The 16,295-nt window shown below is 45.4% G+C and overlaps 1 protein-coding gene and 1 pseudogene across 2 annotated transcripts; both read left to right on the forward strand.

The window, feature by feature from the left end:
* Positions 1–313: 313 nt before the first annotated feature.
* On the forward strand, positions 314–13,820 carry LOC311116796 (uncharacterized protein). The gene is made up of 7 exons (XM_084191831.1): positions 314–794; positions 1,384–1,514; positions 1,704–1,877; positions 8,292–8,429; positions 8,809–8,920; positions 9,165–9,289; positions 11,813–13,820. Exons 1-7 carry the CDS (start codon positions 536–538, stop codon positions 12,746–12,748), a joined length of 1,875 nt encoding a protein of 624 aa, XP_084047957.1. The 5' UTR covers positions 314–535; the 3' UTR covers positions 12,749–13,820.
* On the forward strand, positions 10,340–11,067 carry LOC311116793 (annotated as a pseudogene). The gene has a single exon. The product of its transcript is annotated as an uncharacterized misc_RNA (transcript).
* Positions 13,821–16,295: the final 2,475 nt, after the last annotated feature.

A 16,295-nucleotide genomic window follows, 5' to 3' on the forward strand; every position in this document is an offset into this window, starting at 1 on the left:
TACAGATGGAACGGAAATTCCAGAAGATTGATTTGGTAGTAGTAGCAGAGAAGTTTTTGCGTGTCCAAGGTTTTAGTGCAGAAGAACTACAGTGGGTTTTGAGAGAAGAGGTTCCATCCTCCCAGGCCGACGACCTATTAGGACCAAAGTAGTGGGAAGGGGTGGTGGGTTTGTTGGGGATAGTGGTGTATTTATAGGGTAAGATAGTGGTGCAATTAAATTCCCCCCCAATCTCCTTTTCGTGAACACTCCGACCTGTGAAAGGCAGCAACACACAACCAAGCGTCTAGTCTGCCAGAAAACTACACAAAGAAGAAGAAAGAGGGTAAACGGAAGTGAACAGCAAGAACAATTTCCACGTTAGCGTTTATATTGTTATTTAGACGTTTATTAACACCCTGGAATTCAAAATATGACTAATTTAACTGCACAGCATCACATACTTACGACATGTAGTCTTTAATTCCCGTTGGAGAGGACTTGGTTGATAGGTGTTATCTAGGTAACACTAGCTAGCTGCTAGCGGTAGCTAACAATGGCTAACTGTATCGTTTTTCACACTCAAATAGCCTCCATCATGGAGGTTCTAGCGAATGCAGCCGTGGCAGAGATCTGTAAACTCGTAGACGACGACTATGCAGTGTTTCGTTTGGAAATAACTCAAAGCCAGAAAGAAAACAGGGCATTGCGGAGGAAACTGCAGCTACTTGAACTGAAGGTGGCACGGGAACGCGTCCTCGCCAGTCGTCCCAGTAGTATCAAGATCCTCGACAAATACAGAGGAATGGCAAGAGGTACATTTTGCAGAAGGCAGGGGTTGTCGCCCCGTTCCCATCTGCACATGTGTTCACAGGTGTTACCCAGAATTGGGTCTTGGTCCGTTTTTGGATAGAATGCAATAATTCCCTTGATTATTTAGCAAAGAAACAATATATTCTAACCAGATTATTGATTTATAGCATTTCGTATGATTTACTCAATGAAGACAATGTAATGCATGGAACATAATACATAGTAAAAAAGCTGATGTTTTATTGTCACATACCCCAGATAGGTGCAGTGAAATGTGTTGTTTTACAGGGTCAGCCATAGTAGTACGCCTCCCCTTGAGCAAATTAGGGTTAAGTGCCTTGCTCAAGGGCACATCAACATTTTTTTTTTTTTTTTTTTACCCTGTTGGCTCAGGTATTCCAACCAGCAACCATCTGGTTACTGGCCCAACGCTCTAACCACTAGGCTACCTACGGCCATCTATATCAAGAACTTATGAGATGAATTACCTTACATCCATGTCATTTCTAGACAGTGTCAATAATGTACAAGATACCATTGAACATTCACAGTAGCTAACCTAACCACCTCTTTTCCCCCAATCGCTCTCAGGTGAAGGACATCTCACTGGAGGCCACAGGAGCTTTGTGAAGCCAGCGGGACACAATACATGGAGAGATGACCAACCAATCACGGTTGATGAGGGGAGTAGAACGTCAACCCAGCACATTATTGTGATAGAGGTTAGTGTAATAATGTTGCATAAAATCAAATGAGGCCTGTTTATTTCAGAAAGGCTCCCCTCAGCTATTCACTTGCTTACATGTACATCATAATTCATCTTACATAGGTGAGCTTGTGAGACTTCCCTACAAGATTGATATCCAATTCAGCTCATGTACCGGTAATAACCTCCTCTCTTTTTGTGTCAGTCTGCAGATGCAGAGGCTGCAGGTCCTGGGGTCAAGCAGGAGAGGTCTGAAGGAGAGGAGGACCCACGGCAAAGCAGAGACATCCAGACTGGAGCAGCTGGAGCGCCCCCTGTAGCCATGGAGGACCCCACCACCGCCCCAGTGCAGCCCAGGACCCGAAGAAGCATCACCGAGGTCAGTGGAATGCCGAACGCCGTCCTCAAGTCAGACACAAAGACTTTAACAGGGCTGGGGCGACTCGGCTGTCCTCCTGCTCCCTGCACAGAGTATTTACTTTACGGTAACCCAAGGACGGTAATGTCCCATCAGGACTCAGGTGTCGCGTTACAGACTCACAGTGATCCGTCCTGTTCATACGCTACAGAGACACAGATGATACCTGGTAACATGCCTGTGGGCTTAGATACACAGACTAATCCAATGAGAGGGGACTGGAACCAGTACAGCAGTAGTGTATACTCTGAAGGGTTCCTAGATAAGAAAGGGGAGGGTCTGGTCGTAGATGAGGTGACTGTGAAAGTGGAGGGCGATGCTCCTCTGACATGGAATGCAGACGAGACTCACTTAGGAGAAGGACACTCACAAGGCAACACCAGTGACTTCTTAGACTACAGGGAAAGCTTAGAGACTAATCTAAATGTCTCAACCCACTCCCCTTTACACCCAGTGGCCATGTCTATGGCACCTTCCGATTCACAAGGCAGCGTCCTTTTTGATCAGGTATCGAACTCAAACAACCAAAAGGCCAAGCCGCGGGAAGGGGGAGCAACAACGGGCGGTAAAGAGAAGCGGTTCCTCTGCATGTTCTGTAACAAAGGCTTCAGCTGCTCCCAGAAGGTGGAGATCCATCAGAGGGTCCACACAGGGGTGAAACCCTTCACCTGTACCCAGTGTCACATGCGCTTCGCCCATGCGGGCAACCTGAAGAGGCACCAGAGGGTCCACACAGGGGTGAAACCCTTTAGCTGTACCCAGTGTCACATGTGCTTCGCCCAGGCTGGTGACCTGAAGAGGCACCAGAGGGTCCACACAGGGGAGAAACCCTACAGCTGTACCCAGTGTCACATGCGCTTCGCCCAGGCTGGTGACCTGAAAAGGCACCTGAAGGTCCACATGTGAGAAAGGCCAATTTGCCTGAAGTTTAGATCAAACCCTGCATTAAAGACAAAGATTCATTTTCATTGTTGTCAACAGAAAAGATCCAGATGCATTTGGAATAACGAGAGTAACCGATTTCAGTGTTGAATATTCCTGAATAGAAGATTGCATCCAGACATTGTGTGATATATAAGGTTTACAAGCCTAAAAAGTCTGTTACATATTGTGTTTATACTGTGTAGGCTATATGATGTTCCCAATTGCATGTTTCATTACTTCCATTCACTACTTTCCCAAGACACTTTTTATGAGAAATTGAAGTTCATGCAGATTTTTAGGTGTGGTTTTCATATGGTGTAATTAACACTTGTTTATGTTTAATAAACACAACATGGGACTTTTAATTCTGACTTTTGACTCTCTTTACTATACAGTGAGGGAAAAAAGTATTTGATCCCCTGCTGATTTTGTACGTTTGCCCACTGACAAAGAAATTATCAGTCTATAATTTTAATGGTAGGTTTATTTAAACAGTGAGAGACAGAATAACAACAAAAAAATCCAGAAAAACGCATGTCAAAAATGTTATAAATTGATTTGCATTTTAATGAGGGAAATAAGTATTTGACCCCCTCTCAATCAGAAAGATTTCTGGCTCCCAGGTGTCTTTTATACAGGTAACGAGCTGAGATTAGGAGCACACTCTTAAAGGGAGTGCTCCTAATCTCAGCTTGTTACCTGTATAAAAGACACGTCCACAGAAGCAATCAATCAATCAGATTCCAAACTCTCCACCATGGCCAAGACCAAAGAGCTCTCCAAGGATGTCAGGGACAAGATTGTAGACCTACACAAGGCTGGAATGGGCTACAAGACCATCGCCAAGCAGTTTGGTGAGAAGGTGACAACAGTTGGTGCGATTATTCGCAAATGGAAGAAAGACAAAATAACTGTCAATCTCTCTCGGCCTGGGGCTCCATGCAAGATCTCACCTCGTGGAGTTGCAATGATCATGAGAACGGTGAGGAATCAGCCCAGAACTACATGGGAGGATCTTGTCAATGATCTTAAGGCAGCTGGGACCATAGTCACCAAGAAAACAATTGGTAACACACTACGCCGTGAAGGACTGAAATCCTGCAGCGCCCGCAAGGTCCCCCTGCTCAAGAAAGCACATATACAATGGGGAGAACAAGTATTTGATACACTGCCGATTTTGCAGGTTTTCCTACTTACAAAGCATGTAGAGGTCTGTAATTTTTATCATAGGTACACTTCAACTGTGAGAGATGGAATCTAAAACAAAAATCCACAAAATCACATTGTATGATTTTTAAGTAATTAATTTGCATTTTATTGCATCACATAAGTATTTGATCACCTACCAACCAGTAAGAATTCTGGCTATCACAGACCTGTTCGTTTTTCTTTAAGAAGCCCTCCTGTTCTCCACTCATTACCTGTATTAACTGCACCTGTTTGAACTCGTTACCTGTATAAAAGACACCTGTCCACACACTCAATCAAACAGACTCCAACCTCGCCACAATGGCCAAGACCAGAGAGCTGTGTACGGACATCAGGGATAACATTGTAGACCTGCACAAGGCTGGGATGGGCTACAGGACAATAGGCAAGCAGCTTGGTGAGAAGGCAACAACTGTTGGCGCAATTATTAGAAAATGGAAGAAGTTCAAGATGACGTTCAATCACCCTCGGTCTGGGGCTCCATGCAAGATCTCACCTCGTGGGGCATCAATGATCATGAGGAAGGTGAGGGATCAGCCCAGAACTACACGGCAGGACCTGGTCAATGACCTGAAGAGAACTGGGACCACAGTCTCAAAGAAAACCATTAGTAACACACTACGCCATCATGGATTAAAATCCTGCAGCGCACGCAAGGTCCCCCTGCTCAAGCCAGCGCATGTCCAGGCCCGTCTGAAGTTTGCCAATGACCATCTGGATGATCCAGAGGAGGAATGGGAGAAGGTCATGTGGTCTGATGAGACAAAAATAGAGCTTTTTGGTCTAAACTCCACTCGCCGTGTTTGGAGGAAGAAGAAGGATGAGTACAACCCCAAGAACACCATCCCAACCGTGAAGCATGGAGGTGGAAACATCATTCTTTGGGGATGCTTTTCTGCAAAGGGGACAGGACGACTGCACCGTATTGAGGGGAGGATGTATGGGGCCATGTATCGCGAGATCTTGGCCAACAACCTCCTTCCCTCAGTAAGAGCATTGAAGATGGGTCGTGGCTGGGTCTTCCAGCATGACAACGACCCGAAACACACAGCCAGGGCAACTAAGGAGTGGCTCCGTAAGAAGCATCTCACGGTCCTGGAGTGGCCTAGCCAGTCTCCAGACCTGAACCCAATAGAAAATCTTTGGAGGGAGCTGAAAGTCCGTATTGCCCAGCGACAGCCCCGAAACCTGAAGGATCTGGAGAAGGTCTGTATGGAGGAGTGGGCCAAAATCCCTGCTGCAGTGTGTGCAAACCTGGTCAAGACCTACAGGAAACGTATGATCTCTGTAATTGCAAACAAATGTTTCTGTACCAAATATTAAGTTCTGCTTTTCTGATGTATCAAATACTTATGTCGTGCAATAAAATGCAAATGAATTACTTAAAAATCATACAATGTGATTTTCTGGATTTTTGTTTTAGATTCCGTCTCTCACAGTTTAAGTGTACCTATGATAAAAATTACAGACCTCTACATGCTATGTAAGTAGGAAAACCTGCAAAATCGGCAGTGTATCAAATACTTGTTCTCTCCACTGTACATGCCCGTCTGAAGTTTGCCAATGAACATCTGAATGATTCAGAGGAGAACTGGGTGGAAGTGTTGTGGTCAGATGAGACCAAAATGGAGCTCTTTGGCATCAACTCAACTCGCCGTGTTTGGAGGAGGAGGAATGCTGCCTATGACCCCAAGAACACCATCCCCACCGTCAAACACGGAGATTGAAACATTATGCTTTGGGGGTGTTTTTCTGCTAAGGGGACAGAACAACTTCACCGCATCAAAGGGATGATGGATGGGGCCATGTACCGTCAAATCTTGGGTGAGAACCTCCTTCCCTCAGCCAGGGCATTGAAAATGGGTTGTGGATGGGTATTCCAGCATGACATTGACCCAAAACACACGGCCAAGGCAACAAAGGAGTGGCTCAAGAAGGAGCACATTAAGGTCCTGGAGTGGCCTAGCCAGTCTCCAGACCTTAATCCCATAGAAAATCTGTGGAGGGAGCTGAAGGTTCGAGTTGCCAAACGTCAGGCTCGAAACCTTAATGACTTGGAGAAGATCTGCAAAGAGGAGTGGGACAAAATCCCTCTTGAGATGTGTGCAAACCTGGTGGCTAAGTCATGTTTTGCAGAGGGGTCAAATAGTTATTTCCCTCATTGAAATGCAAATCAATTTATAAAATTTTTGACATGCGTTTCTCTGGATTTTTTTGTTGTTATTCTGTCTCTCACTGTTCAAATAAACCTACCATTAAAATTATAGACTGATCATTTCTTTGTCCGTGGGCAAATGTACAAAATCAGCAGGGGATGAAATACTTTTTTCCCTCACTGTACATCACATCTGATCTCACCCTATTCTGCATACACCCAACAGCACTTTATAACCAATATAGACTTACTAAATATACCTACACAGACCCACACACTAACAAACACCTACTGTACAGTCGTGGTCAAAAGTTTTGAGAATGACACAGGTAAAGTTTGCTGCTTCAGTGTTATGAGATATTTTTGTCAGATGTTACTATGGTATACTGAAGTATAATTACAAGCATTCCATAAGTGTCAAAGGCTTTTATTGACAATTACATTAAGTTAATGCAAAGAGTCAATATTTGCAGTGTTGACCCTTCTTTTTCAAGACCTCTGCAATCCGCCCTGGCATGCTGTCAATTAACTTCTGGGCCACATCCTGACTGATGGCAGCCCATTCTTGCATAATCAATGCTTGGAGTTTGTCAGAATTTGTGGGTTTTTGTTTGCCCACCCGCCTTTTGAGGATCGACCACAAGTTCTCAATGGGATTAAGGTCTGGGGAGTTTCCTGGCCATGGACCCAACATTTCGATGTTTTGTTCCCTGAGCCACTTAGTTATCACTTTTGCCTTATGGCAAGGTGCTCCATCATGCTGGAAAAGGCATTGGTCATCACCAAACTGTTCTTGGATGGTTGAGAGAAGTTGCTCTCGGAGGATGTGTTGGTACCATTCTTTATTCATGGCTGTGTTCTTAGGCAAAATTGTGAGTGAGCCCACTCCCTTGGCTGAGAAGCAACCCCACACATGAATGGTCTCATCATGCTTTACTGTTGGCATGACACAGGACTGATGGTAGCACTCACCTTGTCTTCTCCGGACAAGGTGTTTTCCAGATGCCCCAAACAATCGGAATGGGGATTCATCAGAGAAAATGACTTTACCCCAGTCCTCAGCAGTCCAATCCATGTACCTTTTGCAGAATATCAGTCTGTCCCTGATGTTTTTCCTGGAGTGAGGTGGCTTCTTTGCTGCCCTTCTTGACACCAGGCCATCCTCCAAAAGTCTTCACCTCACTGTGCGTGCAAATGCACTCACACCTGCCTGCTGCCATTCCTGAGCAAGCTCTGCACTGGTGGTGCCCCGATCCTGCAGCTGAATCAACTTTAGGAGACGGTCCTGGTGCTTGCTGGACTTTCTTGAGCGCCCTGACGCCTTCTTCACAACAATTGAACCTCTCTCCTTGAAATGGTTGATTTAGGTGCAATCTTACTAGCAGCAATATCCTTGCCTGTGAAGCCCTTTTTGTGCAAAGCAATGATGACGGCACGTGTTTCCTTGCAGGTAACCATGGTTAACAGAGGAAGAACAATGATTTAAAGCACCACCCTCCTTTTAAAGCTTCCAGTCTGTTATTCTAACTCAATCAGCATGACAGAGTGATCTCCAGCCTTGTCCTCGTCAACACTCTCACCTGTGTTAACTAGAGAATCACTGATATGATGGCAGCTGGTCCTTTTGTGGCAGGGCTGAAATGCAGTGGAAATGTTTTTGGGGGATTAAGTTCATTTTCATGGCAAAGAGGGACTTTGCAATTAATTGCAATTCATCTGATCACTCTTCATGACATTCTGGAGTATATGCAAATTGCCATCATCAAAACTGAGGCAGCAGACTTTGTGAAAATTAGTATTTGTGTCATTCTCAAAACATTTGACCACGACTGTACACGTCAAAATAGTTTAATCAGGTTTGTCTGATGATTTATCATAGCTGACTTATTTTTACCCACAACATATTATTTATGTCCACCATGATGGGTTTAACAACAATGAAGTAATTATGTAACTACAGTAAAGGACTCAAACATAGTGGGGATGGGTAAACACTCCATGTTGAAAGTGTGTTTATTATCTGTGTGTGCGTGTGTACGTACCTGAGGGAAGGTATGTCTGTAATCTGTATCACCTGTCTCTTCCAGGAGCAGGAGGAGGGGTGTGAGGAGGGTCTGGGGAACCCTGAGGGGACCATGGTCATGGAGGACAACCAGACTACACCTCCTCCTGAACCCACAGAGGAACCAGCTGAACAGCACAGGACCACACACAGTCTCACTGAGGTGAGCCCACTGTGAACTATTGTCTGCATAGTATTAGGTCAGGGCTCGTATCCACAGTGTCTCAGAGTAGTAGTGCAATCTAGGATCAGTTTTGCCTTTTAGATCATAATTAATAAGAATATGTAGCCAGATGGGGACCTGATCCTCAATTTGAGACTTTGTGGATACGGGCCCAGGTCTTGATAGATTTTGTCTTAAGTGTGGGACTATGTCTTTGAGTTATCAAACCATTAACAACATCTAACCAGTAGCAAATGAACGTACATGTTTGCATAGTACTCATAGCCATCCCTAATTGCTCAATCAGAAGATGCTCCATAGCAGGGTGCTCATATCAGATTTCTTGATCCAACATCCTCTCACTTTGTATCTCTTACAGTCAGTAGACATGGAGGATGGGAAGTCTGATCTGCTGCTAGTCAAAGAGGAGACAATAGAAGATGGATCAGAGAGCATTGAACTGCTGAGTGGAGTAAAGATGGGGGAGCAAGGTAAGGAGAAATACATATAGCCTACATACAGTAATAGATCTTCAATGGGAATAGTGATGCGCCTGACTTTCTTTGTCTGAATTCTCTTTATTCATTCATTAAGTGAAATCAATACAACATATATTTACATATAAAAACACACATTATAATGTATGAACTTGACCAGGTAATTGACCAAAAAAAACTCCAGATGTAGAGTTTTCTCTGCCATATTTTTAGTCTATTTTCTAACCTCTTCTTGTAGGTGGTTGGCTGGAGGCTAACAGAGATTGGGCAGCCGTCTTGGATTCCCAGACCCAGACGGGAGCAGCCAAGGGCCCAGGGAATAACATCACTGAGCAGGCCAGGACCAGAGGCGACACAGTGGAGGTCAGTGGATGGGACAGCGTCCTCAACTCTGGGCTGGGGAACAACACTGTTAACCACAACCAGAAACAGACAGTTGATCACAAAACAACATCCAAACTTAGTCTCCATGACAACAGACTGGCTGAGACTAGGGCAAGGCGTAGATTTGATCCGGGACAGGGAGGTGACCGTATGCGGCGGGAGAGAACAGACGCTGCTAGCGATGCTCCGTCCTGCTCCTATAGTTGTGATTCAGAGAGACTGATGGCGCCTCAGGTTAACCCCCTAACACAGTGGTCACTTTCTGAGTCAAAATGCAAGCCTTAAAAAATGTAAGCCTATGCAACATGAACCTATTAAAAACAGTACTGTATGAATGAGGTTTGTGCAGTAGGCTTTAGGCCCAATACATTAACACCACATATTGGCTTTACTTGACTTGCTCCGATGAACAGAGAAAGTGAAATATTCTTCAATATAAAAAAAACAACGCAAGCCTATCGATACACTTTCCTACTCATTCATTACAACTGCAGTGCTGGTTGTAGTGCGAGGGGAAGAAGGAAGAATGCACATTTTATTGCTTATAAAAGTGTTGAATACAAAGTGTTGACAGTGCTGAGTAAGAACTTAAACATGAACTCACTCATAAAAACAGCACCTCTTTGCTGTATTCGTTGACAGTCTCTCTCTAGTCATGATTTTAAAAGTTTTTACATCTCACAGTATCAACTTCGCTGTAGCTTTCTTTTAAGCCTGCTACGTTACTGCAGACACGGTAATCTGAGCCATCCGATTGGCCGGAGGTAGGCCTATAGTGCACTTGATTTGCTCTCCGGGCCTGCCGGCAAGGCAGAGGTTGTACCTTCAAACACATGCAATGGTTCAAAATGGGAACACCGCTGAATCGGGTGCACCTACAGCCAACAGCGCCAGACAAATAATAATAAATAGGAACGCAAGGCTTTATCATTGGGTTTTTTACAGAACTGTTCGGCCATCGACTAGGAATGCATTGGAGATCGACCGGTTGGTGACCACTGCCCTAACAGGTGAATTTAGTCTCTATGACAACAGACTCGCTGAGACCAGGGCGAGGCGCAGATTTGGTCTGCGGGGACGGGGAGGTGTTTGTATGCGGCGGGAGAGAACAGACACAGACTCGGCTAGCGATGCTCCGTCCTGCTCCTATAGTTGTGATTCAGAGAGACTGATGGCGCCTCAGGTTAACCCCCTAACAGGTGCTGCCTTCAGCCTGCCTTCTATAGGATCTATCAACTGGAACATGGATCCTGTGACAACACAGACACTCCCTGGCCTTCATCCTCCTCACACTCGCCTAATGTAAAACCAGAACTCAGACAATACCAGTGCCTCAACAATAAATGGCTGCACAAGCCCATTGACAAATGACAGTAGTAGTAATGCTATCAGTAGATCCGGTGGCAAAGAGAAGCACTTCTAGTGTTCATTCTGTGGGAAAGCCTTCAGTTTCCCCAAACAGGTGGAGATCCACCAGAGGATGCACATGGGGGAGAATCTGTTTGGTTGCCACCTGTGCCAGGCAAGTTTCTCCCACTCGTCCAAGATTGAAGAGGCACCAGAGGATCCACACCGGGGAGAAACCCTCCAGCTGCCCCCAGTGTGAGAAGAGGTTCTCCCACAAGCACCAGCTGAAGATGCGCCTGAAGATGCACACAGGAGAGAGGCCGTTCGCCTGTACGCACTGCGGGAAGAGGTTCTCAGAGAGGAGCTACCTGAGGATACACCAGCAAAAAATGCACACGGCCCATGAGTAGTGACATGTAATGTAGTACTAGTTTGTTCGTTTGTAGTTAATTCTGTCGGTTTTGGATGTAGTAGGGAACTGGATGAGGTGAACTGAGGAAAGAATGAGTATGATGAGGCAGAGTTGATGATATGGTGATGGTTGGTGTGATGGTGTCTGTAAAAATGCTTCACTGATGAAAAGTGATAACTATGTCCCTTTAGCTTTTATAGTGAGGTAAGGATAGTACCTCAATTCATGTTTACTTGACATAAAGTAGTGAAGATGTGTGTAATGTAATGTTGAACCTTTTCCAAAGTATTCTAAAATTAATTTTATCAAAGTGAGGGTACCAGATTTACAGAAAAGGTAAAGTGTTACCATAGTGAGAAAAGTTATTCTACTTGTCAAATGTATTGTTTTGTGCAATAAAAGTACTGTACTTCATGTTATGTGAGGGTATGACCATTTTGTTGCAATTAAATACAAAATCAACTCTGTGCTGACTGACTTGGTTATTTTTGTATCATTGCAGGGTCTGCGTTTCCCTTATCAGTCGAACCAAAACATTACACTTCATTCTTGAATCAACACATGGACATTTCTTTTATAATAAACTCCAATGGCTCCATATTGTTAGGTACTTGAATCACAGTGTTAGAGATGGGCTTGACTGTGGTTAACATTTTATAATATAATGTCATGTTTCTGTTTGTACAGCAAAGAGTTTCTTATATAAACCTTTATATGCTCTTCTGTACAATTTGTGTTTACAGTCTGCAGTCCATGAAGACCTGCTGATCTCCGGTGTTACTGGCGGGAGAGACTGGACCTCTGAAGCGGCTGGTCACAATCCCTGGCCCCGGATCAGGACCCTGGATCAGAAGCCGTCCCTCTTCCTTCCCGAGTCAGAACCAGGGCCGAACCACGAGGGACAGAGACTCCACCACAACCACTACACAGAACACAACCAGTGGACAGGTGGAATGAACCACCTCAGTCCTGGTGGTCATCAGAGAGACAGAGGCTCCAGTCTGCAGCACAGACCCTTCTCTTCACAGTCTCAGTGCAGGGATGAAGCAGGGCCTGGGGCTGATAGAGATATACCCTCCTGTTCCTATGATACAAACACCACAGTATCTATGCTGAACAGAGCAGGTCATCCTGGGCTTCAGCCTTCAGAGAGAGTGGTGGGAGAGCCCCCTGGTGGGAGTCTATCAGCAAGTCTGTCTTTTCCTTCAGGGTCTCATCTAATGCCTGGTGACTGGGTTCATGGAAGGCCTGGACCTGGGTCTAGCCTTCCTCAGTTACCTCATGGTTACCCAACCAATACAGACAGGGTCAGGATGGGCGTTCACCACAAGAGGTACCTAGCCTATAACACAGCACACAATCTCAACAACACCCAAACAATGGCTAGAGGTCAAGGAGAGAGCTCAAAGACTAACCACCTGAGGGTGGTGGCTCCTGCTTCTACCTCCTCTGGTGTCATTGGATCACAACGTGGGAGGCCGAGTGTTAGGTTGGACGCTGACAAGCCGTATGCCTGCCCCACGTGTGGGAAGCGTTTCACTGAGGCAAACTATGTGAAGAGGCACCAGACCGTTCACACCAAGGAGAGGCCCTTCAAGTGCAAACTATGTTACAAGAGCTTCGCCTTCCTGAGTAACCTTATCAGGCATAAGAGTGTCCACAATGGGAAGAAATCGTAGCATTGTGGCTTGAGATGTACAAAAGGGGATATCTGAGAACCATTCTTTAGCTGACATAATATAATTATCATGTGAAGTGTATTGGGGAAAGAGGTTAATTAAACACATACCCCTCCTTAACCCTTTAACTGTGTAAAGACCTGTTTTTAGAGAGACAGTAAATCTAGGCTAGAACAAGGATAGTTGAATATTTACCTTACTGAGGATGGAATAAAGTCATTATTTTCTACTCTATTCTTGCTAACACACTGTTCTTTCTAAACAAGTCTGCTCTGAGCTTGAAAGATACTGATCATAGATTTGATGTGTAATGTAATAAGCAGTACAATTTTTTCAAAGAACAGTGCGCATTCCTTTTTCGTTTAACCACACCCTTTGAGCTATGGCGCCAACCAAAAAAGACCCTCTTCTTCAGTGTTAACAGAATCGCTGTGTGTATTAACTGTTGCTGGAGATCAGAAGTGTCCAGTGAGAGAATGGTAGGTTGAGGTTGTACAGAAGGTGTCGTATGCTGAGGCAGTGAAGAGAGTAGTAGAGGAAGATCCAGGGCAAGGGATCCTAAGAGGTTCCCTGTGAGTAGGCCCAGGCCAATAGAGAGTTATAGGAATAACGTGTGCTTCAGAAAGGTTGGCTTCTTAGCGCTCATTGTCATGGTTATCAACTGTACCGCAGAAATGGAACCTAAATCACAGAAAATATATGTTGTGGTAGCTGCAGAGAAGAAATTGGGTGTATTACGTGATTTTACTGCAGAAGATTTACAAGGTGAGTTGAACGATAGTGTCCCGTCCTCCCAGGCTGCTGGCCTGGTGTAGGATCAGATAGGGAAAAGTAATTGAATAGTGGTGAAGTTGAATGGTTGTAGGGTTAGTTGGTAGGGCAATTTTTCTTCCCTTTTTGTGTAACAAAGTGTCTTAAATTCACACTCCAGAACAGTAGGCGGACACAGCCCACACATTAGGTGGCGGCATGCACCTCTATCGAATGTTTGTGGACCAGCATAATACCAAGAATAAGGCTGTGACCTCTGCGATTTCCTTTCAAAATAAAAGTCCCGCAATGAAGATGGTACAAAATAATACAAATGGTTTATGTTTTTTTTATGTGCTGATATTAATTTTTTGTGTACCTAATCGTTTCCTATGACCGAAAAAAATCACTAACCTCGATTTGGATGAAGAATTCTACTTCAACAAGACGGTGACGCAGGACATTCTGCTCACCCTGGACCAAACCCTAATCCCAGAGACTCGGAAGAGAAAGAGACTGCGCAAGAGAGGCCTACATGCGGGCACCCTGACAAAACTACTTTGGCGAGTAAATGGCATAGAGGAGTTTAAACAGGCAAAGCGTCAATACAAGACTAAGATCGAATCCTACTACGCCGGCTCTGACGCTTGTTGGATGTGGCAGGGCTTGCAAACTATCACGGATTACAAAGGGAGTATGTGCTGACCAGCTGAAAAGTGTCTTCACTGGCATTTTCAACCTCTTCCTGACCCAGTCTGTAATACCTACATGTTTCAAGCAGACCACCATAGTCCATGTGCCCAAGAACGCCAAGGTAACCTGTCTAAATGACTATCGCCCAGTAGCACTCACATCTGTAGCCATGAAATGCTTTGAAAGGCTGGTCATGGCTCACATCAACACCATCATCCCAGACACCTTGGACCCACTCCAATTCGCATACTGCCCCAACAGATCCACAGATTAAGCAATCTCTATTGCTTTCTACACTGCCCTCTCCCACCTGGACAAGAGGAACACCTATGTGAGAATGCTGTTCATTGACTACAGCTCAGCTTTAAACACCATAGTGCCCTCCAAGCTCATCACTAAGCTAAGGACCCTGGAACTGAACACCTCCCTCTGCAACTGGATCCTGGACGTCCTGATGGGCCGCCCCCAGGTGGTGAGGGTAGGCAACAACACATCTGCCACGCTGACCCTCAACACAGGGGCCCTTCAGGGGTGCGTGCTTAGTCCCCTCCAGTACTCCCTGTTCACCCACGACTCCGTGGCCGCACACGACTCCAACACCATCATTAAGTTTGCTGACGACACAACAGTGGTAGGCCTGATCACCGACAACGATGAGACAGCCTATAGGGAGGAGGTCAGAGACCTGGCAGTGTGTTGGCAGGAGAACAACCTCTCCCTCAACGTCAGCAAGACAACAGAGCTGATCGTGCACTACAGGAAATGGAGCGCCGAGCACGCCATCATTCACATCGACAGGGCTGTATTGGAGCGGGTCAAGAGCTTCAAGTTCCTCGGTGTCCACATCACCTAGGATCTGTCATGGTCCACACACATCAACACAGTCATGAAGAGGGCATGACAACGTGTCTTCCCCCTCAGGAGGCTGAAAAGATTTGGCATTCGCCCTCAGATCCTCAAAAGGTTCTACAGCTGCACCATTGAGAGCATCTCGACTGGTTGCATCACCGCTTGGTATGGCAACTGCTTCGCATCCGACCGCAAGGCACTACAGAGGGTAGTGAGTACGGCCCAGTACATCACTGGGACCGAGCTCCCTGCCATCTAGGACCTATATACCGTGGGGATGGTGCCAGGTTTCTTCCAGATGTGACGCTTGGCATTCAGGCCTAAGAGTTCAGTCTTGGTTTCATCAGACCAGAGAATCTTGTTTATCATGGTCTGAGAGTCCTTTATGTGCCTTTTGGCAAACTCCAAGTGGGCTGTCATGTGCCTTTTACTGATGAGTGGCTTCTGTCTGGCCACTCTACCATAAAGGCCTGATTGGTGGAGTGCTGCAGAAATGGTTGTCCTTCTGGAAGGTTCTCCCATCTCCACAGAGGAACTCTGGAGCTCTGTCAGAGTGACCATCAGGTTCTTGGTCACCTCCCTGACCAAGGCCCTTCTCCCCCGATTCCTCAGTTTAGCCAGGCGGCCAGCTCTAGGAAGGGTCTTGGTGGTTCCAAACTTCTTCCATTTAAGAATGATGGAAGCCACTGTGTTCTTGGGACCCTTCAATGCTGCAGACATTTTTGGTACCCTTCCCCAGATCTGTGCCTTGACACAATCCTGTATCGGAGCTCTACGGACAATCCCTTCGACCTCATGGATTGGTTTTTGCTCTGACATGCACTGTCAACTGTGGGACCTTATTTAGACAGGTGTGTGCCTTTTCAAAATCATCTCCAGTCAATTGAATTTACCACAGGTGGACTCCAATGAAGTTGTAGAAACATCTCAAGGATGATCAATGGAAACAGGATGCACCTGAGCTCAATTTCGAGTCTCATAGCAAAGGGTCTGAATACTTATGTACATAAGGTATTTCTGTTTTATTTTTTTATAAATGTGCAAAAAATTATAACCTGTTTTCGCTTTGTCATTATGGGGTATTGTGTGTAGATTGATGAGGATTCTTTTTTATTTAATCAATTTTAGAATAAGGCTGTAAAATAACAATGTGGAAAAAGTGATGGGGTCTGAATACTTTCCAAATGCACTGTATCTACCTCAATTACCTCGTACCCCTGCACTCGGTACTGGTCGGTACTGGTACCCTGTGTAT

Source organism: Coregonus lavaretus, assembly GCF_964263955.1.
Source record: "Coregonus lavaretus genome assembly, contig: HAP1_SCAFFOLD_2653, whole genome shotgun sequence".
NCBI classification, from domain to species: Eukaryota; Metazoa; Chordata; class Actinopteri; order Salmoniformes; family Salmonidae; genus Coregonus; species Coregonus lavaretus.

Coding starts and splice junctions, on each gene's coding strand:
- LOC311116796 (XM_084191831.1), top strand. CDS start 536: ATGGCTAACTGTATCGTTTTTCACACTCAAATAGCCTCCATCATGGAG. Junction 1,878..8,291: donor CCCGAAGAAGCATCACCGAG/GTCAGTGGAATG, acceptor TGTCTCTTCCAG/GAGCAGGAGGAGGGGTGTGA. Junction 8,921..9,164: donor AGTAAAGATGGGGGAGCAAG/GTAAGGAGAAAT, acceptor CTCTTCTTGTAG/GTGGTTGGCTGGAGGCTAAC.